The sequence below is a fragment of the Salmo salar genome, chromosome 05 (assembly GCF_965601325.2).
Source record: "Salmo salar chromosome 05, fSalSal1, whole genome shotgun sequence".
Lineage (NCBI taxonomy): Eukaryota > Metazoa > Chordata > Actinopteri > Salmoniformes > Salmonidae > Salmo > Salmo salar.
In genome coordinates this window covers 30,823,985-30,848,405 of record NC_138295.1, presented here as the reverse complement: position 1 = coordinate 30,848,405, position 24,421 = coordinate 30,823,985, and the positions used below count along the sequence as shown (strand labels likewise).

The 24,421-nt window shown below is 41.7% G+C and overlaps 2 protein-coding genes across 4 annotated transcripts; one reads left to right on the top strand and one right to left on the bottom strand.

Annotated features, from left to right (window-relative positions):
* The first annotated feature begins 68 nt into the window (after positions 1-68).
* LOC106604589 (nudix hydrolase 6) lies at positions 69-17,512 on the top strand. Of its 3 annotated transcripts, XM_014199375.3 has the most exons (4): positions 595-2,302; positions 4,939-5,146; positions 15,356-15,410; positions 15,903-17,512. In XM_014199375.3, the coding sequence occupies exons 1-4, from the start codon at positions 2,295-2,297 to the stop codon at positions 16,283-16,285; spliced, it is 654 nt and encodes a 217-aa protein (XP_014054850.1). In that variant the 5' UTR covers positions 595-2,294; the 3' UTR covers positions 16,286-17,512. The 3 variants fall into 3 exon arrangements, 1 of the variants encoding a protein (XP_014054850.1); XR_014392298.1 differs by lacking the exons at positions 595-2,302; positions 15,356-15,410; positions 15,903-17,512 and adding exons at positions 69-243; positions 431-578 and having other exon boundaries at positions 4,939-8,089; XR_014392297.1 differs by lacking the exons at positions 595-2,302; positions 15,356-15,410; positions 15,903-17,512 and adding an exon at positions 69-578 and having other exon boundaries at positions 4,939-8,089.
* LOC106604591 (fibroblast growth factor 2) lies at positions 14,726-23,869 on the bottom strand. Its single transcript, XM_014199378.3, has 3 exons — positions 23,226-23,869; positions 20,717-20,820; positions 14,726-17,302 (listed from the first exon to the last, which is right to left on the bottom strand). The coding sequence occupies exons 1-3, from the start codon at positions 23,401-23,403 to the stop codon at positions 17,117-17,119; spliced, it is 468 nt and encodes a 155-aa protein (XP_014054853.1). The 5' UTR covers positions 23,404-23,869; the 3' UTR covers positions 14,726-17,116.
* Between the last annotated feature and the right edge of the window lie 552 nt (positions 23,870-24,421).

Sequence of the window (24,421 nt, the reverse complement as noted above, 5' to 3'; positions counted from 1 at the left end):
TTCAGTACCGCCACTTTTACCGTAAATGCCGTAGTAATTCTGCTTTGCTACTCTGTTTTTCTATTTTGGTGCGAAAACGGATGAAGCATCAGAATAATATATATATATATAAGATACCTATATATTTACAAAAAAAACAACATAATATAGCTTTGTATGATATTATTTTACTTGCTAGCAACTTACAAAAACACAACATAATGTAGCAAAGATGTCCACATAAATGTGAAGTAGTATATAACGGTATGTATGCAACTTCAGCGTTAACTTGATGTATTTATGTAACCCGCGAGTAAGTCATATTTCAGGGACGCTTTTTCATGAAAATATATTTCAAGGCTTTTATAACATGTTAACTCTTACTTGCAAACTACTACATATAGTAAGAAATGCGCTTCAAATAAAACGCTTCGCCTTACGGATACTATAGGGTCGTCGAGGGCTGGTCGAGAATTCACATGCTCAGCAAGCCGGTTACAACTACAGAACGAGCAGGGGAGGAATGTAAATGTTTTGTCTGGGAAAGTGCACAGATTCGGCAGATATCAGCGAAAGAGTATTTAGTCATTTACTACGAGGTATGTAGACCTGGGTGTCAAACATACACACACTGTGTGTACAAAACATTAAGAACACCTGGTCAGTCTGTCATGGAAAGAGGTGTTCTTAATGTTTCCATATGCTCAGTGTATATATTTGTTTTTACTCAAACCATCCGCTATATATTGGGTGACATGAAAATATAGATCTTTGGCCACGCTCACCAGTGGTGGAAAACGAATATATGCTGAACAAAAATGTAAATGCAACGATTTTACTGAGTTACAGTTCATATAATGAAATCAGTCAATTGAAATAAATGTATTAGGCCCTAATCTACGGATTCCACATGACTGAGCATGAGTGGCGTTTTTTACATATGCACAAAAATCGTATTTCTCAGAAATGTTGTGCACAAATTTGTTGACATCCCTATTAGTGAGCCTTTCTCCTTTGCCAAAATAATCAGCAAAGGACTAAATCTGTTGCTAGATGATTGAATGCTCATTTCTCCACCATATGCATCCAACGTCGTTTTAGAGAATTTGGCAGTGCGTCCAACTGTTGCTGATGTCAACGTTGTGAAGAGAGTGCCCAATGGCGCTGGTGGGGTTATGGTATGGGCAGGCATAAGCGACGGACAATGAACATCATTTTATTTTATTGATGGCAATTGGAATGAACAGTGATATATTGACAAGATACTGAGGCCCATTGTGAGGCCTATTATGTTTAAGGTATCTGTGACCAACAGATACCTTAAGAATATATGTATTCCCAGTCATGTGAAATCTACAGATTAGGGTCTAATGAATTTATTTAAATTGACTATACATATATAATTTCCTTATGATCTGTAACTCATTAAAATCTTTGAAATTGTTGCATGTTGAGTTTATATTTTTGTTGAGTATACATCTACTCAGATACTGAATGATGAATCTACTCAGACATGTTCCTTTGACTGTGTGATGTTTTGTTTGTTTTTCAAACTCTTTGGCTCAGTGGAGGACAGAGGGCCAGGTGGCAGTATGGCTTCATGTGCCTATCTCTTTCAGCCGTTGTGCCGCAGCTGCCTCTGCTCATGGCTTCACCTACCACCGCGCCAAACAGGACCGCTCAATTCTGTCTCTGTGGCTGGGAGATGGGCAGAGCAGGCTGCCCGGGTTTGCTACTTATCAGATTGGAGTGGCAGGTAGTATAGTCCTTGTATAACCTGACCTATATCACAGGTTTATACTGCTCAGGATCAGGTCTGCTTCAGGTATCTTAAAGCCTTTGCACACACGCTTGTGCAGAAATATTCATGGGGCAAATATCAGTTATTTCACATTTAGTTTGTGTTTGACATGCAAACAAATAGACTTGGGCTGTGTGGGGGTGGAAAACAATGTTCAGGGAAGGGAACAGCATGTTGGCTGGCAGTTTTTTTAAATTTTTATAAACATCAACACAATCATCCACCAGGTGGCATGCTGTTTCCTTTATCCCTCCCCCAAAGTGGATGCAAGCATGTCAGAACATGTCTGTGGAAGGAGGATGGCCAAAACCTGGTCCACATGGTCTGATGGCATGTTGCCAACAGTGACTTACAGTGTTTTTAGGACTGATATGTGTTGGAGTACACACCAACACAACACACTGGGTAATTTGTGTTATTAAATCATTTAATTTACGTCATATCATCATCCAAGGAGTTTTAGTGTCAAACCGAGCAACCAGATCCTTTTCTTGAAGATATTTTGGGGTCAAAAATGAATTGGTGAGTGTACCAATAACCTTGCCACTTACAGTTAGGTCCAAAATTATTGGCACTCTTGATAAAGATGAACAAAAAATACTAAAATAAATATGACAAATAATGAGCTATATTGTATGTGAAAAAAATGTGTGACAAATGTATTATGTTATTCAAATACATTTGCTCAGAGAAAGAGATTTTGTTTAATAAGTAATATACTTTATATTTTTTTTTTAAGATAGGGGTCAAAATTATTTCCACGTCTGTTTTCAATACCTTTCGAAACCTCACCTTGCGAGGGTAATGTCACTGAGCCTTTTTCTAAAATGTTTTATGAGAATGGAGAACACACTGGGAGGTTTCTTAGACCATTCCTCCATACAGCATCTTTCCAGATCCTTGATATCCTTCGTCTGCGCTTATGGACTGCTCTCTTCAATTCAAACCACAGGTTTTCAATGGGGTTTAAGTACAGTCTTGATTTTGTGGTCATTTAACCGTTGCGAATGACAGGCACATCGATCTGCAGGTTGAACATGGTGAGATTAAAGACTCCTAAATTGATAGTGCAGTTTGTTTAGGTGATTTTACAGCTAACTAGCTACTTTACATGCTAATATTGTCTTTGGTATTATTGTACCCAGCTACGTTTGCTAGCTAGCCAGCCAGCCAATAAAGAGAGAATTGCATCTGTAGTTGACTTGAGCTGCAACAGATTTCCACATTCCCCCCCCCCCCCCCCCCCCATGTTGCTACCAACCTTATTATAATACCAAAATGAAACATTTGTTCACCAAAAATATTATTCTCAGTGTTATTTAACACTATGAATTTAAAGGAATGAGTGGTTTTGGGAGAATTTTTCCTTGATTCAGGACCCAAACTGTCAGCCACAGCAGCCAATAGTTTTACATGATCCACACTTCCCCTTCGTTGATTACTTGGTTTGCTGCGTCATTCCCGAGTTTACAGGCCCAGTCACTGCCTTTGGAGGAAACTTTTCTCCCCCTCCACAGCTAACCTAATGATAGCTTCTCAGGCCGGTACCCTTGCAATCTCCTGTGATGTGCCCGGTGCCGGCTGGGAATGACATCAATTTCCACACGGAAGGCCAAGTCGGGGATTAGACGACCCATCCCTCGTCACACATCTGGGGGATTCATTCAAGGACTAGAGTGTGTCCTGGTGAGACACCGGACGGAAAAACAAGGGCCCATTTCCTTCTCCCTGGAGCTGTCAACAGAGGCACATAGCTGGCCCTCTTAGTCACAACCCACTGGGCACAAATGTTAGTTCAACATCTAGTTTTGATTTACATTGGTTGAGTTGTCAACTAAACGTGAATTTAACGTGAAATCAACAAAAAGGTTAAGTTTGGTGAAAAATATGAAATTCCCTTACATTGATTTTCAAATCTTATCAGTTTTCCACATTGATTCAACATCATCACATTGCATTTTTGGGTTGAAATGACGTGGAAACAATGTTGATTTACCCAGTTTTTGCCCAATGGGAACCTGTTGAAAAAGGGGTTTAGTTATCAAAAAAAGACTGCTCCCACTAGGCCTAAAGGGATGGCAAACGTTTCACAACTGTTACCGAGTCACCCTCTCTGTTTCACTACAGACTATGTCAACACAGACTGTACAATGTAGGAAGGACCTTGAAATTTGTCACTACCTTTACTCACTTAGGATGAGTTATTGATAATAAATTACAGTATTACCTTGTTTTCTAGTCTGGCCTGGCCATGGTGGTATATATAGTCCAACATTTGTTGACGCAACTAAGTATACCTCACTGGAAGAGAATAGCGATTGAATATCAGTCAAGTTCCTGATGTTTTCCGAGTTGTTGTGATGGCCCCTCTCTCTGGCAGGCTGAATAAAGCCCGGCCCCAGGGCACTTAGTGCTCACTCCACGTGGGTCAGTTTAATGAAACCTTTTCATGTTCTCTCAAACCCAATAATAATTACCTGGTCTGAAGTCAGTTGTCTGGAAGCTGTCGTCAAGGTTCTTTGGAGTATGGACCAGCACGTAGACACTAGCCTTCTGGAATGATTGCATAATTATCTTTATAACACATTGATTAGCATGTTGTTATGATGATGGTTGGTATTTACTGTAGTTGGCTAGTAACTTTTTTCTATCCATCAAGGTGCAGTCATTGATTAGTCAAATGTTAAGGTTGTCGTCGTACAAGATAAAAACAAGGTACCGGACTGTTTCTCTGCCTGTCATGTTCTATGTATTACATAAGGCTCAACTTGAAACTTGTTTTCTTTTATGAGATACGTCGACTTCATTAGGGACCAATCCATAAGAGTCTATTGGACACACTGTCACGTTTGCTCCTGCTACGCCCTCTGGTGTTCATCCGGTGTCTTCTTTACCTGCAGTTACTCCAGTACACTCTCTCCCTCTCTGTGTGATTGTGTGGTTGGAGACAGGTGTGCTGGAGTCAGAGCAAATTCCTTCCAGCTGCAACTCGTTCCATAATCAAGACCTCTACAAATACTCAGTCCTGCCACTTCCACTCTGCCAGATTGTAATCTCTGCTCAGTCAGTTATTATTCTAGCCATTTATGATTACGCAAGATCCTGTTACTCTGTTGTGCCTGTTTCCCTGCCTGACACTGTTTATCCTCTCATTGCAGTTACTGCCCTGTTTCTTGCTCCTGTCTCCTGTTCCACATCTCACCACCCAACTACCTTGCTCTGGATTTTACTCACCATCACTACTTTGGATTCCCCTCAGGATCTGTTTACCCTGTTCTACTCAGCCAACTCCAACCTCTGTCTCCACATCTGGTTTTTCTGCAACTCATCCGAGCTTCCCCGGATCTGCACTCCATATCGCTCTGTGTAACAAATATTTTGGTTCATTTATCCCTGTTTCCTCATCTGAGTCTGCTCTTGGGTTCCCCGGTGTCGCTCCGCTTAACACACCCGTGTGTCAATCTAATGAACATAATCAAAAAAATCCCCCTTAATCTATCAGTTTAAAGTAGAGATACTTTTCAGCATGAGATGTGTCTCATTCCACTGCATCCGCCTATGTTGGCCTCCCGCATCTGTGGTGGAAGGTGGCTGAGCTACAGTGCCTTGCAAAAGTATTCATTCCCCCTTGGTCTTTTTCCTATATTGTTGCATTACAACCTGTAATTTAAATAGATTTTTATTTGGATTTCATGTAACGGACATACACAAAATAGTCCGAATTGGTGAAGTGAAATGTAAAAAATAACTTGTTTCAAAAAATTATATTAAAATATATTTCATTAAAAAAAAAAAAGTGGTGGGTGTGTATGTATTCATCCCCTTTGCTAACTAGCCCCTAAATAAGATCTGGTGCAACCAATTACCTTCAGAAGTCACATAATTAGTTAGATTGCACACAGGTGGACTTTATTTAAGTGTCACATGATCTGTTACATGATCTCAGTATATATACACCTCTTCTGAAAGGCCCTAGAGTCTGCACCCCCACTAAGCAAGGTGTACCACCAAGCAAGCGGCACCATGAAGACCAAGGAGCATTCCAAACAGGCCAGGGACAAAGTTGTGGAGAAGTACAGATCAGGGTTGGGGTTATAAAAAAATATCCAAAACTTTGAACATCCCACGGAGCACCATTAAATCCCTTATTAAAAAATGGAAAGAATATGGCAGCACAACAAAACTGACGGACTAGGCAAGGAGGGCATTAATCAGATAGGCAACAAAGAGACCAAAGATATTGGGGTGACAGGTAGCCTAGTGGTTAGAGCATTGGGCCAGTAACCAAAAGGTTGCAAGATCAAATCCCCCAGCTGAGAAGGTAAAAATCTGTTGTTCTGCCCCTGAACAAGGGAGTTAACCCACTGTTCCTAGGCCGTCGTTGTAAATAAGAATTTGTTCTTAATTGACGCCTAATTTAAAAAAAACCCCCTGAAGTGGAGATTGGAGTGTCTGTCCATAGCTGTACACTCCACAGAGCTGGGCTTTATGGAAGAGTGGCCAGAAAAAAAGCCTTTACCTAAAGGAAAAAAATAAGCTAACATGTTTGGTGGGAGACAACAACCTCTGTGTCCTAAAGGTTTGGCTTAGTTTTTTGGCAACTAAAATAAGGGGTTAAATATGTGTCCAAAAAAATGAAAATATATAAAATAATTTCCCGAGCTTTCTTATATCTCCTAGATATAGGACAGACACTTAAAAACCTTATTCCTTATATATTTGTTGACTGTCTTTTTTGCTGTTAATGTGTTTTTCAGTGTTTCTATTGGTTATAGTAGTAAAGGCCAAATTCTATATTTGATCAAATAATTGTGTATGATCCATGTAACCATCTTTAAACAATTCCATATGTTAGCTTAGTAGAACACCCCTCCCCTCCCTCGTGTACACCGGTTGCGTCAAGCTGTATGCGTTCCGGCAGAAGTCCATTCATTTAATTGGGAGGCAAATCGTGCTGCTGCGACTCATCTGTAGGACTAGTTTGTGGTGAGTGGCACTGCGTGCAGTGTGTCGCATGCATTGGATATTTTCAACTTGCTGCTTGCTTCACCGTGCGGTACCAGTAGAAAACCCCCGAAGAAGTTTCTAATGTGTAGTGTGACAGTTTTTGTTGTGATGCGGCACATGGATTGTGAAGACTACGTAAAATGTACTGTACGGCAATAACCTGTGCACGCAGTGTTAGACTTTCAGAGGTTAAGTGTCAGTGTAGGGAAGTGCAACTAAACCATTGTGAGATTTGTTACTGAAACTAAAGCTTTTCAGCCACACTGATGCTGTCTGAGCTCTGGAATTCAATGTGCCTCTTCAATCGACACTGAGCGGTAAATGGTAGTAGTTGTTTTCCTTCCTTTCCACTGTTATAAATGGCTATCATTATCTGTGTTTATTTAGGCAGTTTCCTGGCATCTGCTGGCCCTAAGTCTGTCTCTCTCCATGGGGAGAATTCATCTCCTCTCACAGACTTTACCTTGACTTCTGCTGCAGCGCCGTCTCACTTAGCATAGCTCCCCACAGCATTACGCAACCTCAAGCAAACATCCTTAACTCCTGCTTGTGTATGCTGAGTACACCAAACATTTCATACATTGCCATCATCTGTTCTCTTAAAGACTTAACCGGTATTTCTGAAGCAATTTGCAGTGTGGAGGTATCATAACAGGACTCAATGGCAACTCTTTGGTTGAATATTTCTCAGTGTACCCAATCACTGCAATAAATGTCAGGCGCAGTGCTCACATTCACTGTAATATTTATTTTATTTATTTCACCTTTATTTAACCAGATAGGCCAGTTGAGAACAAGTTGTCATTTACAACTGCGACCTGGCCAAGATAAAGCAAAGCAGTGCGACAAAAACAACAGAGTTACACATAAACAAACATACAGTCAATAACGCAATAGAAAAAAAAAAAGAAAAATCTATGTACAGTGTGTGCAAATGTAGAAGAGTAGAGAGGTAGGCAATAACTAGGCCATAGAGGCAAAATAATTACAATTTAGCATTAACAATGGAGTGATAAATGGGCAGATGATGATGTGCAAGTAGAGATACTGGGGTGCAAGAGGGTAAGTAATAATATGGGGATGAGGTAGTTGGGTGTGCTATTTACAGATTGGCTGTGTACAGGTACAGTGATAGGTAAGTTGCTCTGACAGCTGATGCTTAAAGTTAGAGAGGGAGATACAGTGGGGGGGGGGGAAGTATTTGATCCCCTGCTGATTTTGTACGTTTGCCCACTTACAAAGAAATGATCAGTCTATAATTTTAATGGTAGATTTATTTGAACAGTGAGAGACAGAATAACAACAACAAAAAATCCAGAAAAACACATGTCAAAAATGTTATAAAATGATTTGCATTTTAATGAGGGAAATAAGTATTTGACCCCTCTGCAAAACATGACTTAATACTTGGTGGCAAAACCCTTGTTGGCAATCAGAGGTCAGATGTTTCTTGTAGTTGGCCTCCAGGTTTGCACACATCTCAGGAGGGATTTTATCCCACTCCTCTTTGCAGATCTTCTCCAAGTCATGAAGTTTTCGAGGCTGACGTTTGGCAACTCGAACCTTCAGCTCCCTCTACAGATTTTCCATGGGATTAAGGTCTGGAGACTGGCTAGGCCACTCCAGGACCTTAATGTGCTTCTTCTTGAGCCACTCCTTTGTTGCCTTGGCTGTGTGTTTTCAGTCATTGTCAGGCTGGAATACCCATCCACAACCCATTTTCAATGCCCTGGCTGAGGGAAGGATGTTCTCACCCGAGATTTGACGGTACATGGCCCTGTCCATCGTCCCTTTGATGCGGTGAAGTTGTCCTGTCCCCTTAGCAGAAAAACACCCCCAAAGCATAATGTTTCCACCTCCATGTTTGACGGTGGAGATGGTGTTCTTCGGGTCATAGGCAGCATTCCTCCTCCTCCAAACACGGTGAGTTGAGCTCATGCCAAAGAGCTCCATTTTGGTCTCATCTGACCACAACACTTTCACCAGTTGTCCTCTGAATCATTCAGATGTTCATTGGCAAACTTCCGACGGGCATGTATATATATATTCTTGAGCAGGGGGACCTTGCGGGCGCTGCAGGATTTCAGTCCTTCACGGCGTAGTGTGTTACCAATTGTTTTCTTGGTGACTATGGTCCCATCTGCCTTGAGATCATTGACAAGATCCTCCCGTGTAGTTCTGGGCTGATTCCTCACCGTTTTCATGATCATTGCAACCCCACGAGGTCAGATCTTGCATGGAGCCCCAGGCTGAGAGATATTGACTGTTCTTTTGTGTTTCTTCCATTTGCGAATAATCGCACCAAATGTTGTTACCTTCTCACCAAGCTGCTTGGCGATGGTCTTGTAGCCCATTGTGTAGGTCTAGAATCTTGTCCCTGACATACTTGGAGAGCTCTTTGGTCTTGGCCATGGTGGAGAGTTTGGAATCTGATTGATTGATTGCTTCTGTGGACAGGTGTCTTTTATACAGGTAACAAGCTGCGGTTAGCAGCACTCCCTTTAAGAGTGTGCTCCTAATCTCAGCTCGTTACCTGTATAAAAGACACCTGGGAGCCAGAAATCTTTCTGATTGAGAGGGGGTCAAATACTTTTTTCCCTCATTAAAATGCAAATCAATTTATAACATTTTTGACATGCGTTTTTCTGGATATTTTTGTTGTTATTCTGTCTCTCACTGTTCAAATAATCCTACCATTAAAATGATAGACTGATCCTTTCTTTATCAGTGGGCAAACGTACAAAATCAGCAGGGGATCAAATAATTTTTTCCCCCACTGTATAAGACTCCAGCTTCAGTGATTTTAGCAATTCGTTCCAGTCATTGGCAGCAAAGACCTGGAAGGAAAGGCAGCCAAAGGAAGTGTTGGCTTTGGGGATGACCAGTGCTGGAGCACGTGCTACGTGTGGCTGTTGCCATGGTGACCAGTGAACTGAAGGGTGTCATCTGCGTAGAGGTGGATCAGAGAATCACCAGCAGCAAGAGCGACATCATTGATATATACAGAGAAAAGAGTCGGCCCGAGAATTGAACCCTGTGGCACCCCCAAAGAGACTGCCATAGGTCCGAACAACAAGCCCTCCGATTTGACACACTGAACTATATCTGAGAATAGTTGGTGAACCAGGTGAGGCAGTAATTTGAGAAGCCAATGCTATTGAGTCTGCCGATAAGAATGCGGTGATTGACAGAGTCGAAAGCATTGGCCAGGTTGATGAAGACGGCTGCACAGTACTGTTTTTTATCGATGGCGGTTATGATATTGTTTAGGACCTTGAGCGTGGCTGAGGTGCACCCATGACCAGCTCGGAAACCGGATTGCATAGTGGAGAAGGTACGGTGGGATTCGAAATGGTCGGTGATCTGTTTGTTAACTTAGCTTTCGAAGATTTTAGAAAGGCAGGGCAGGATGGATATAGGTCTGTAACAGTTTGGGTCTAGAGTGTCTCCCCCTTTGAAGAGGGGGAAGACCGCGGCAGCTTTCCAATCTTTGGGGATCTCAGACAATATGAAAGAGAGGTTGAATAGGCTAGTAATAGGGGTTGCAACAATTTCGGTGGATCATTTTAGAAAGAGAGGGTCCAGATTGTCTAGCCCAACTGATTTGTAGGGATACAGGTTTTGCAGCTCTTTCAGAACATCAGCTGTCTGGATTTGGGTGAAGGATAAGCAGGGGGGGGGGGGCTAGGGGAAAAAATGCTTATTGAAATGATCGATTATCGTAGATTTATCGGTGGTGACAGTGTTTCCTATCCTCAGTGCAGTGGGCTGCTCGGAGGAGGTGCTCTTATTCTCCATGGACTTTACAGTGTCCAAAACGTTTTGGAATTACTGCTACAGGAATCAAATTTCTATTTGAAAAAGCTCGCCTTAGCTTTCCTAACTGACTGAGTATATTGGTTCCTGACTTCCCTGAAAAGTTTCATATCGTGGGGGCTATTCGATGCTAATGTCGAACGCCACAGGATGTTTTTGTGCTGGTCAAAGGCAGTCAAGTCTGGGGTGAACCAAGGGCTATATCTGTTCTTAGTTCTACCTTTTTTGAGTGGGGCATGCTTATTTAAGATGGTGAGGAAAGCACTTTTGAAGAGCAACCAGGCATCCTCTATTGACGGGATGAGGTCAATATCCTTCCAAGATACCCGGGCCAGGTCGATTAGAAAGGCCTGCTCGCTGAAGTGTTTTAGGGAGTGTTTGACAGTGATGAGGGGTGGTTGTTTGACAGCGGACCCATTACGCACGCAGGCAATGAGGCAGTGATCGCAAAGATCCTGGTTGAAGACAGCAGAGGTGTATTTAGAGGGCAAGTTGGCCAGGCTGATATCTAAGAGGTTGCCCATTGTTACGGATTTAGGGTTGTATCTGGTAGGTTCCTTGATCATTTGTGTGAGATTGGGGGCATCTAGCTTAGATTGTAGGACGGCCGGGTGTTAAGCATGTCCCAGTTTAGGTCATCTAACAGTACGAACTATGAAGATAGATTGCAGTAGATTGCAACTCTGCCCCCTTTAGCAGTTCTATATTGTTTGAAAATTTTATAGTTAGGGATGGAAATTTCTGGATTTTTGGTGGCCTTCCTAAGCCAGGATTCAGACACGGCTAGGACATCCGGGTTGGCAGTGTGCTAAAGTAGTGAATAAAACAAACTAGAGGTCGACCGATTAATCGGAATGGCCGATTTAATTAGGGCCGATTTCAAGTTTTCATAACAATCGGTAATCGGTATTTTTGCCCACCGATTTGCCGTGTTTTTTTCTTTTTTACACCTTTATTTAACTAGGCAAGTCAGATTAAGAACACATTCTTATTTTAAATGATGGCCTAGGAACGGGGGTTAACTGCCTTGTTCAGGGGGGATTCGTTTTTGCAACCTTCCGGTTACTAGTCCAACGCTCTAACCACCTGCCTTACATTGCACTCCACGAGGAGCCTGCATGGCAGGCTGACTACCTGTTACGCGAGGGCAGCAAGAAGCCAAGGTAAGTTGCTAGCTAGCATTAAACTTATCTTATAAAAAACTATCAATCTTAACATAATCACTAGTTAACTACACATGGTTAATGATATTACTAGTTTATCTAATGTGTCCTGCGTTGCATATACTCGATGCGGTGCCTGTTAATTTCTCATCGAATCACAGCCTACTTCGACAAACGGGTGATGATTTAACAAGCGCATTTGCAAAAAAAGCACTGTCGTTGCACCAATGTACCTAACCATAAACATCAATGCCTTTCTTTAAAATCAATACACAAGTATATATTTTTAAACCTGCATATTTAGTTCATATTGCCTGCTAACATGAAATTGTGTCACTTCTCTTGCGTTCATTGCACGCAGAGTCAGGGTATATGCAACAGTTTGGGCCGCCTGGCTCGTTGCAAACTAATTTGCCAGAAGTTTACGTAATTATGACATAACATTGAAGGTTGTGCAATGTAACAGGAATATTTAGACTTAGGGATGACACCCGTTAGATAAAATACGGAACGGTTCCGTATTTCACTGAAAGAAAAAATGTTTTGTTTTCGAGATGATAGTTTCCGGATTCGACCATATTAATGACCTAAGGCTCGTATTTCTGTGTGTTTATTATATTATAATTAAGTCTATGATTTGATAGAGCAGTCTGACTGAGCGGTGGTAGGCACCAGCAGGCTCGTAAGCATTCATTCAAACAGCACTTTCGTGCGTTTTGCCAGCAGCTCTTCGCAATGCTTCAAGCATTGCGCTGTTTATGACTTCAAGCCTATCAACTCCCAAGATTAGGCTGGTATAACCGATGTGAAATGTCTAGCTAGTTAGCGGGGTGCGTGCTAATAGTGTTTCAAACGTCACTCGCTCTGAGACTTGGAGTAGTTGTTCCCCTTGCTCTGCATGGGTAACGCTGCTTCGAGGGTGGCTGTTGTCGATGTGTTCCTGGTTCGAGCCCAGGTAGGAGCGAGGAGAGGGACGGAAGCTATACTGTTACACTGGCAATACTAAAGTGCCTATAAGAACATCCAATAGTCAAAGGTATACGAAATACAAATCGTATAGAGAGAAATAGTCCTATAATTCCTATAATAACTACAACCTAAAACTTCTTACCTGGGAATATTGAAGACTCATGTTAAAACGAACCACCAGCTTTCATATGTTTCCATGTTCTGAGCAAGGCACTTAAACGTTAGCTTTCTTACATGGCACATATTGCACTTTTACTTTCTTCTCCAACACTTTGTTTTTGCATTATTTAAGCCAAATTGAACATGTTTCATTATTTATTTGAGGCTAAATAGATTTTATTGATGTATTATATTAAGTTAAAATAAGTGTTCATTCAGTATTGTTGTAATTGTCATTATTACAAATAAATAAAACCGGCCGATTAATCGGTATCGGCTTTTTTTGGTCCTCCAATAATCGGTATTGGCGTTGAAAAATCATAATCGGTCGACCTCTAAAACAAACTTAGGGAGGTGGCTTCTAATGTTAACATGCATGAAACCGAGGCTTTTACGGTTACAGAAGTCAACAAATGAGAGCGCCTGGGGAATGGGAGTGATGCTGGGGGCTGCAGGGCCTGGGTTAACCGCTACATCACCAGAGGATCAGAGGAGGAGTAGGATAAGGGTACGGCTAATGGCTATAAGAACTGGTTGTCTGGTGCATTCGGAACAGAGTGTAAAAGAGCAGATTTCTGGGAGCGGAGGAATAGATTCAAGGCATAATGTATAGACAAGGGTATGGTAGGATGTGAGTACAGTGGAGGTAAACCTAGGCATTGAGTGATGAGAGAGGTTTTGTGTCTAGAGGCACCATTTAAGCCAGGTGCGGTCACCGCATGTGTGGAGGGTGGAACAAATGGGCTAGCTAAGGCATATTGAGCAGGGTTGGAGGCTCTACAGTGAAATAAGACAAAAATCACTAACCAAAACAGAAATAGACAAGGCATATTGACATTAGGGAGAGGTATGTGTAGCCGAGTGATCATAGGGTCCAGTGAGTAGCTAGGCGAGCAGGGGACACGGCGATTCAGACAGCTAGCAGGGCGGGGCTAGCAGATGGGCCTCAGGGGGACGTCACAATGGAAGAGCCTGTTGAAACCCCCTCGGACGGTAACGTCGTCAGACCAGTCGTGATGGATCGGCGGGGCTCCATGTTCGGCAGCAAAGGGTCCAGGCCAATTGGCAAAAGAGGTATTGAAGCCCAGGAATTGAGTGGTTTAATATGAGTGGTTTAACCCTTTTATCCATCAGTCAATTTATTCAGACAATGACAGCATCGTGGCGTGCCATTTATGATACGACAGCAATACTTCCACTTTTGCCTCGTGACATCACATCAGCAAGTCTGTCCCGAGTTACTAAACATCACTTGTAGGAACGCTTACAGAAGAATACGTTTCAGGGATACATTATTTCTGCAATGCTAGTTATTGTAGGAAACAGAGGTGAGCGGTCAGTGTTTGGGAAGTAAGAGGAGTATCATCATTTACTGGAAGAGGGTCTCATACACTCAGTCTGGCCCTTGGCCATTGGCAGAGTTTGGCAGGCTAAGACCATCCAGAGATTCTCTAGGGTTGTGTTTCCTGAAAGTGAACCTCTGTGGGCCATTATCACTGACGTCTGCACCAAGACGGCAAATGTAGCAGACAGAAAAGAATGCCTGTAATTGCGTTGTAGCTAGGTGATTTGTGGTAGAGACAAAGGATTTGTAATTTGCTGTGTTGAAATCTGATGAAATAATGTGCAATGGGTTGACGTAGGTTTTAGAACAATATGAGTCATTGGCTGTTGATTTGGGATAAGAATTACGATCATGATTCTTAATTGCTATTCGGTCCGTTTGTACTTTTCTGACTTGTGATGTGCTCATAACCATTAGGCCAACCTGTATCTAGAACCACAGCCACTTTACCAGAGCACAATTTGGTAAACCACACAAAACTTGATGTATATTGTTAAGATACGTTTATTCTTGAATTGTCCTACCTTGTTGCAGATATAAGTAGCTTCAACAAATATAGCACTTTGTAGGTATGTATGTTTACAAAAAGGAATGAAATTATGAAAGTGTAGTGCTTTACAGTTCATCAAAACTTTGAACAAGATCAAGCAAATCAAATACAGAAAAATATTGTTTTATAATTGCAAACAAAAAGTAACATTTGAATTAATCAAGAGCTACAATAAATGTAAGCTACAATAAACTACTTAATAATTTAAACAGCAGCGACCTGTCTTTAAATATAGTCTAAGAGTGGTGAAACTAAACACCAAACTTAATTGCTTAGATTTTCTCAAGAATAACAACATACAATCATATCAAAATTAATATTTAGAGCATCGGGCAGAATCCTATCTTTAGATCTGAGTACAAAGCATAACTTTTAACATTAAAGCATACATTTGACAAGTGTGAATTAGGTGGATGTAAGTTAGATTTGTCCCTGTGCACATACAATTGTAACATACTTATCAATGCTGAAGGACACTGGAGGACACTTTCACAAATAAAATACTTGGATGCAGCCCATTCAATTTGCATCCTAATTCAAAGTATATTATTGTGACTTAATTTCAGACAGTAAATGCATGGAAGTTCCCTGGAGGGCTCTCGGATCCAGGAGAAAACATTGGTCAGTGATACAACCACATAACATATACCATACATAGACAATATCTAAATGCATACACACATACCTATTCATACGAATGTTTACTTTTTCAAACTACCTCCTCAGAAATTCATATGAACTACACTCAAGCATATATCTAAACCATTTTAAGACTTAAAACAGACTTCAAATAAACGTTTTACTAGTTACAAGTTCAACTTGTTTTTTTAAGCAGCTTTTGATACAAAGCCCCACCTACTGAAGCAGCGTTGTATGTGACTAAAGTACAATCAAATTCCCTTTTTAGAACCAAATTTCATTTTCATGAATTACAATGTAAAAATGTTGTTAAGGGCGCTCACATTGTATGACACAATTTTTATTTGTGTCCAGTGAGCATTATCATGCAGTCAGATAAGATGTACAGTAATGGAGTTTTCAAAACAAAGATGTTTAAAGAACAGTACAAACATATAAAATCTCCTTTTGTTCTGTTTATTTTCTTTTTCCAAGCCTTCACTGCGGTCCGTGAGGTCTTTGAGGAGACTGGAGTCCGCTCAGAGTTCAAGTCCCTCCTGAGCATCAGGCAGCAGCACAGTCTCCCAGGTTCTTTTTGGTATGTCCAGATGTACATCATCTGCCGCCACAGCCCCCTCACATACGACATCAACTTCTCCACCCAGGAGTGCCTGCGCTGTGAGTGGCGGGAGCTAACCGAGCTAACCAAGATTAGCTCCACTACTCCTATCACTAGCCGCCTAGCCAGGCTTCTGCTTCACGGCCTGAACCAGGGCTTCGACAAGATTGACCTGGCTATGGAGGAGCTGCCAGCTGTCTACTCAGGGAGGTTCTACCAGCTGTACCACAGGGTGCTGCCTCCAGCACTTAAACACTAGACCTGAGGATAGGACCTGCCTAGCCTAGTGCATCGACGCTAATGGCACGAACACGTCAGTGCTAGTCATATGAGCGTGTGGATGGCCTTTCACCATAATACTTGAAGTGTATATTTATGACAGACTGGAATAGGTTTTTCTGAACTGTTACACGGGAAGGAGGGTGTAGCCAATGGTACCGATGATGATCACTGTAAAGGACATTTTTCACAAATCACAAGACGTACGTACCTCTTGTCTGTAAAGATAAAAATATACACAATTTGAAGAAATAGGCTACTCTGTTTGGGAAGAACCTCAGGGCCACTAAGCTCTAAAATCAAATTAATCATTAATATGTCCAGTTTGAGAGGTGCAATATCATATACTGTAGTATTGTACTAGGTCTACTGTTTGTGTTGCAATGACTTTAGAGTAATGGTGTGCTCGATTTATCTTTGCCAACCCAATGTTCTATTTAAAAGTTGTATCAAGTAAAGTTCTGGGCATGACCAAGCTAACCTGTACTGCAGTGCAGTAAAAAGTACATTTTTAAAGCCCAGAGCTACTAAGTGGCATCTTGTGTGTTATCACTTTCTTTTTCGTCTTAAATAATGTACCTTCAAAATTGTTAAACCAAGAAAAATAAGCAGAGTATCAAAGCACACTAGAATATTTGAAGCAGCTCTAGTCAAACTCACATTATATAGTTGAATTGAATTGCCGTTAAAGTACCTAACTACAGGATGATTATGTCGTCACAGTCATTTAATAAGCTCCATTGTATTTCTTCATGTCCTGTCTGTTTGTGTGCAGCCAGGCTGACTTTCAGATTGGTACGACAAGGTGAGCTCAGCGTCTGGCCGACATGGGGAGAAAGAGAATGGCTTTTTGGCCGGGTCCAGTTTTGGATCCTGACTTGTACTGGCCAGTCCTTTTCAGTGCCACATACATTTCAGGGTACTTTCGAGAGCGGTAGGTGTTGTAGTTGTTACTCTCCAGCCTCTCCATGAAGTAGCATTCATCTGTTGTCCGTCTCTGTAGAGAGAGAGAATGTTCGAAAGATATGAGATAGCAAATCAGAGATCAATTTACAATACATTTGTTAATCCAGTTATATTATTCTTTGATACACTTGATACACTTTCATATTGTAAACTGAACCAATGATAAATGTCAATGAAACTCTTTTGAAAACTTGTCTTTGTCTTATGAAATAAAACGTAATGGGCAGGATTCTCAAACAAAGATGAATAAACCTACTCTTGAACTAAAAGCCATGTTCAATGGGTAATGTCCACCAGTGACAAGCTTTGGGCAGTGATGGTTATTTATATTATAAAAAAAGATCCACATTTCATGTACATAACTGGAGTTTAGCCTAGGTCTTAGCGGCCAGGGGAAAAGTTGAAACAAATGTTTAGTCATTGTGATATCCCCTAAATGAGCCATTTCATTTAGACAGAATTAAATATAGTTCATTTTTACATGCTCTGTGGAGAAAAGGGAAAAGCTTGCAACGCTGACAAAAAAAATATTATTTGATTAACCCAGTAAAACACATCAGACCTCAATACCTCCATTGTTTCATTGAAGATTACAGAACAGTCTGAACTCCTGTTTAATGTCACACACTAATGAAGATATTTTTCAATAGTTTTACTAGATGTTTTGCCAAGCCAAAGATGTGTGAATAATCATCCATTCTTAAATTAGCAAAACAAACTGTCAGTTCAGTTCTAGTGGCCGTGTGCAAGAAATAGATTTGCTCATCTCCAATAGAAATGAAGTAACTACCAGTTTTCTACCCTCTGACAGGTTTTTGTTATTATATTTTTGTTATTACATGAAATAATGGAAAATATAAATGATTATTCCTGTCCACACTGATTTTGTGTTCATGTGGATGACATCAATCACATCTGGCTGAAATATCTCTTGATAGCAGGGCCAACAGAATTCCCTGCCCTATCCAACAACTGTTGTCCATTCAACCATGGCTACCTAGTATAAAGCATCACTTTTATGGCCCTACCTAACCCTACATGGAAGCAATCCCTGGCACTTATAACAGGCACACAGAACAAAAACAGTTGGAAGTTCAATTCAGAGGGTAGCAACACTGGGAAAGATAAAAGTGTATTCATTTACATTGACTACAAAGTTCAATCCCTATGACCTAATATCTGAATATATATAGACTATCCATGCCGACATGGAAGGCAGTGCTAAAATGGGAATGTAAAGTGAAAAGACAAAGTGAGAAGTAATTGTTAAATGACTAGAGTGTATTAGAAAGTAAGCTCTATCTTTAAAGATGATCCTGTGCATAAAGCTGGTGAGTGGGGCTGAATAAGGACAAGTACAGAACAACATACAGTACCTCCAGCTTCCAATTAAACCTGAACACAACAGTCTATTTACAAAATGCTAACACCAAACTGGAACTTTCCCCCACCCTGAGAGAACGTGTGAGAACAGATCCTGGATGATTGACCACATCAGTGAAGGTGCCATGTCTGTAATGTGTCTGCAAGTGTGTCCATTGCCTAATCTGGTTACTCATTAAGGAGAGACAGGAAACACACCAGTCAGTTATCTGCTCTGACTTCTGCAGTATCCCAGAAGTACCTCAGTTTGCTGCTACCACACTAACAAGTGTAATACGAAAGCAAAATCTGTTGTCAGTGTGTATGACAAGATAATATTTGCTTTCAGCATGAACTTAATGAAAACCTTTCATCTTAGGCATGGGACTGTCCCTGTTAGAGTAAAGCATGAGTTGTAGACCATGACAATACCAAAACAGATGGAATGGAGTTGCTTTGGTAACTGCTTGGTAACTACACTGCTCAAAAAAATAAAGGGAACACTAAAATAACACATCCTAGATCTGAATGAATGAAATAATCTTATTAAATACTTTTTTCTTTACATAGTTGAATGTGCTGACAACAAAATCGACACAAAAATAATCAATGGAAATCCAATTTATCAACCCATGGAGGTCTAGATTTGGAGTCACACTCAAAATGAAAGTGGAAAACCACACTACAGGCTGATCCAACTTTGATGTAATGTCCTTAAAACAAGTCAAAATGAGGCTCAGTAGTGTGTGTGGCCTCCACGTGCCTGTATGACCTCCCTACAACGCCTGGACATGCTCCTGATGAGGTGGCGGATGGTCTCCTGAGGGATCTCCTCCCAGACCTGGACTAAAGCATCCGCCAACTCCTGGACAGTCTGTGGTGCAACGTGGCGTTGGTGGATGGAGCGAGACATGATGTCCCAGATGTGCTCAATTGGATTCAGGTCTGGGGAACGGGCGGGCCAGTCCATAGCATCAATGCCTTCCTCTTGCAGGAACTGCTGACACACTCCAGCCACATGAGGTCTAGCATTGTCTTGCATTAGGAGGAACCCAGGGCCAACCACACCAGCATATGGTCTCACAAGGGTCTGAGTATCTCATCTCGGTACCTAATGGCAGTCAGGCTACCTCTGGCGAGCACATGGAGGGCTGTGCGGCCCTCCAAAGAAATGCCACCCCACACCATGACTGACCCACCGCCAAACCGGTCATGCTGGAGGATGTTGCAGGCAGCAGAACGTTCTCCACGGCGTCTCTAGACTCTGTCACGTCTATCACATGTGCTCAGTGTGAACCTGCTTTCATCTGTGAAGAGCACAGGGCGCCAGTGGCGAATTTGCCAATCTTGGTGTTCTCTGGCAAATGCCAAACGTCCTGCACGGTGTTGGGATGTAAGCACAACCCCCACCTGTGGACGTCAGGCCCTCATACCACCCTCATGGAGTCTGTTTCTGACTGTTTGAGCAGACACATGCACATTTGTGGCCTGCTGGAGGTAATTTTGCAGGGCTCTGGCAGTGCTCCTCCTGCTCCTCCTTGCACAAAGGCAGAGGTAGCGGTCCTGCTGCTGGGTTGTTGCCCTCCTACGGCCTCCTCCACGTCTCCTGATGTACTGGCCTGTCTCCTGGTAGCGCCTCCATGCTCTGGACACTACGCTGACAGACACAGCAAACCTCCTTGCCACAGCTCGCATTGATGTACCATCCTGGATGAGCTGCAGTACCTGAGCCACTTGTGTGGGTTGTAGACTCCGTCTCATGCTACCACTAGAGTGAAAGCACCGCCAGCATTCAAAAGTGACCAAAACATCAGCCAGGAAGCATAGGAACTGAGAAGTGGTCTGTGGTCCCCACCTGCAGAACCACTCCTTTATTGGGGGTGTCTTGCTAATTGCCTATAATTTCCACCTGTTGTCTATTCCATTTGCACAACAGCATGTGACATTTATTGTCAATCAGTGTTGCTTCCTAAGTGGACAGTTTGATTTCACAGAAGTGTGATTGACTTGGAGTTACATTGTGTTGTTTAAGTGTTCCCTTTATTTTTTTGAGCAGTGTATAAGGAAGGTAATGCTTACTCACCGCTCCAAACAGTCTTCCATCTGCATTCATGGCCAGATAGCGGTTGGCTGAGACCCCTTTGATTACTACTTCCCCCACTGAGGTCGCCTGGAGTTGAAGCTTATCTGAGGAGGAAAAATGACTTTAGTCTCAGAGTGAATTGATAGCAACTCCATTGATGCTATTTGTTAGTGGTGTTGAACAAAGACGGATAGAGCAGACTATTATACTGAACAAAAATATAAACGCAACATGTAAAGTGTTGGTCCCATGTTTCATGAGCTGAAATAAAAGATCACAGAAAAGGTCCCATATACACAAAAAGCTTATTTCTCTCAAATGTTGTGCACAAGTTCGTTCACATCCCTGTTAGTGAGCGTTTCTCCTTTGTCAAGATAATCCATCCACCGGACAGGTGTGGCATACCAAGAAGCTAATTAAACAGCATGATTATTACAAAACCTTGTGATGGGAACTATAAAAGGCCTCTCTAAAATGTGCAGTTTTCACACAACGCAATACCACAGATGTCTCAAGTTGAGGAAAAGTGCAATTTGCATGCTGACTGCAGGAATGTCCACCAGAGCTGTTGCCAGAGCATTGAATGTTCATTTCTCTACCATAAGTCGCCTCCAATGTCGTTGTACAGAATTTGGCAGTATGTCACAACTGCAGACCGTGTGTAACCACGCCAGTCCATGACCTCCACATCTGGCTTCTTCACCTGCGGGATTGTCTGAGACCAGCCACCCGGGCAGCTGATGAAACCCTAATAAAACCCTTTTCCGGGGAAAAGCTGATTCTGATTGACTGGGCCTGACTTCCCAGTGGGTGGGCCTAAGCTGTGCCCCTGCCCAGTCATCTGAAATCCATAGATTAGGGCCTAATTTATTTAGTTTAATTGACTGGTTTCCTTATATGAACTGTAACGCAGTAAAATCGTTGAAATTGTTGCATGTTGCGTTTATATTTTTGTTCAGTATCTAGCAGAGGCAAACAAGTTGATACAATATTTTTTTTAATAAAACTTCAGATTAGCGAGATAAGCATTCAGAGTTGTAGTTCACATTGTTTTCACATTTTGAGAAACAATATTGATAATGCCGTAATAGTTATTGAAAGCTTGTATTTGGTTGAAGCGATCATCTTGTAAATACTCCAAACGTTTTGTGGAGTCAGATAAGCCTAGGTGTCCTGCGCCAACGGAGCATATTTGAATAGCATATTTATAGCATAGTTAAAAAACTAAAAAAAAAACTAAAATAGAGTTCTTATCAAACAGACCTCATAAGGCAAGATAGTACATGATGATACATTATAAACTTCTATATAAGAGACATCTGTGTGCACTTAGGGTTTGTTTAATGACTAATGTCATGAAGATCCATTCCTCTCTGAAGGAGTACATAATTAGTAGTTGTTGCATGCAAGGGAGCATCTAGTGTTTACTGAACATCTGTACAGCAGGTCTAGTTATCACATCCCTAAGTGAAACTTTCGGCAATGGTTTATTTCATCATCCCTTGCTTTAATCATATTGAGGATGCAAATGTGCGTATCAACAGAGTCCTTTTCAATGGTTCTATTTGAATGAATGGTCATGACAGAAAGTGTAGTTTAGTGTATGGGTTTAGTGTAGTGTATCCAGTTTAGTGTATGGGTTACTACTATGCTTATAGAATATTGTATGTGCCTTGTTGATTGAAGATAAATGTTGCTGTAAAGTAAATGAGATGCTAATTGTTTTTCAATAATTGAAATGGCCAATGGCCTTTTCATTAAAACTAGTCAGTCTCTTGTCTCCATTCTGACTATAGTAGTTCATTGCTTGTGATGATTTTTGGACAGCTGTTTGATAGCACCTGTTCTAAGTCCCATCCCCTATCTGTCACTCAAGGATCTACTGAGCAGTGCTTCCTGTGACGAAAACCCCCTCTTCTACATGGGCCCCTTCTCCTCCTCCCAATTACTGATGCAATCTGAGAGACATACACTGAAGAAAAAACAACTAGATAGTGAGTTACGAGGTGGTTTCAATGTGTGAGGTGGTTTCAATATGTTGTTGCATGTTAAATTTAAAGCTAATCAATGATACTTTAATATTACACTGAATTGATAAGAACACAAACCTAGAGCTTCAATTTCTATCAATGGCCTTTATGTGGACTCGAGTTGGTCTATCTATGTGTTAATGCACATTTCACTCGAAAACTACATCATATTTTAATTCTGGACATTTGATTTACATGTGACGTCATAGCAGTGACATTTAAAGAATGGCCGTGTTACACACATCAAGATGACTTGAATGAGATCAAAATCCACCACATTCATGAAAGCACTTGCAAAGGCGAATGTAAAAGGACTACAGGAACGACTGTCATTTGAATGCTGTAGAAGCCATAAATAAACACACTCATTCGTAAAATTCCCTTCAGTCCTCCATGATTTCCCTCACGGTTACGTCCCTGTTATCCTTTAAACGCATAAAGAAGCTTTGTCTGCCATGCAAGGGACTGGAACTACTTACTGTGGGGGTCGTTCTTATCTCTGATCCCGTCCACGCTTCCGTTAGAGTTTATCCTCAAGAAGTAGCCTCCGTTTTTACAGTACAACCTCTTGGGCTCCTTAAAGTTTCCTGGAAGGAAGCCGCCACTGCCTCCATCTTCAGGTGTGGCGGGTAGAGTGGTGATTTCTCCTGTGGCCATCTCCTCTTCCCTCTATCCTCTTCCCTGTTGCTGTGCTAGCAGTGCAGCAGCCCCACAGTAGCCTTATGCTAACTGCTGTCCCCTCCCTCCCCCAGCGAGCCTCACAGAGCCTGATTTTAGTTAACCCCCAGGGTCAGATAGTTTGTTTGAGAACACCCCTCTGGTGCAGCATGCCCTCTACTCCCAAGCCGAGAGGAATCTAAGCGCTAGCAGCACTTGGAAAGGAGCTTGTTAGCCGCGACAGCAAGGTCCACCCCTCTCTGGCCTCTTCTCGTTCCTTTAAGAAAGTGCTAAGAGTTGATATTCGAGTGTAGTTTGTATGGGGATTCGTGTGTTCCACCTTCCATCGTCTTCTTCCTCCACTCTTAAGCGCTGAAATGTTTACAGCAGGGCAGCTGGCTGAAATCTGGGGAGACTTTCCCTATGGGCCTCAGTTCGCATGCGCCCTCCGAGGCAAGCACACACACACACACACACACACAGATTTGCACAAGCCCACTTTTACGTTCTAACTGAACCAGCCAACCCTACACAGCACAAACAGAGAAAGGAGGGTAAAACTGGGGCTTACTGATTGAACTGCGTCATAAGAGACCCTTGGCTTGTGCAACCTGAGTGGTGGCTTCAGCTTAGCTTCTTAGAACTTGTGGGTAGAATCAGTGATTCTGTGCCACATTATTGAAGAACAAATGAAATATGCAGCAGAAAGTACAACAGAGTAAATTACAATAGCTTGTCTAATTTAATTCAAGGAAATGTGTAAATATTGAAGATTTGAAAGGACCCTTCACATAGAAACTCTATTTTGAGTTGTGAACTGTATGAAGCAGCTCATTTCAATTATGCCATTTTGATATGTTTTACTTTTAATGAACTTTAACCAGAGTCAAAACTATGAATGTCTGTTTTCAGTGTGCACTAGACAGATACCAGAACACAGATTACTGTACGCAGGGTTGATCATATCATTTTGATTAGATGCATGCATATCAATGAAACATTAAACCACAGGCCGACC

Excerpts from the sequence above, each read along its gene's own strand:
- LOC106604589 (XM_014199375.3), top strand. Across the intron at positions 5,147-15,355 it reads TGCACTCCATATCGCTCTGT|ACAGTAAATGCATGGAAGTT; the intron begins GTAACAAATATT and ends ACTTAATTTCAG. Across the intron at positions 15,411-15,902 it reads GGATCCAGGAGAAAACATTG|CCTTCACTGCGGTCCGTGAG; the intron begins GTCAGTGATACA and ends TCTTTTTCCAAG.
- LOC106604591 (XM_014199378.3), bottom strand. The coding sequence starts at position 23,403 with ATGGCCACAGGAGAAATCACCACTCTACCCGCCACACCTGAAGATGGA. Across the intron at positions 20,821-23,225 it reads AGATAAGAACGACCCCCACA|ATAAGCTTCAACTCCAGGCG; the intron begins GTAAGTAGTTCC and ends TTTCCTCCTCAG. Across the intron at positions 17,303-20,716 it reads ATGGAAGACTGTTTGGAGCG|AGACGGACAACAGATGAATG; the intron begins GTGAGTAAGCAT and ends CTCTCTCTACAG.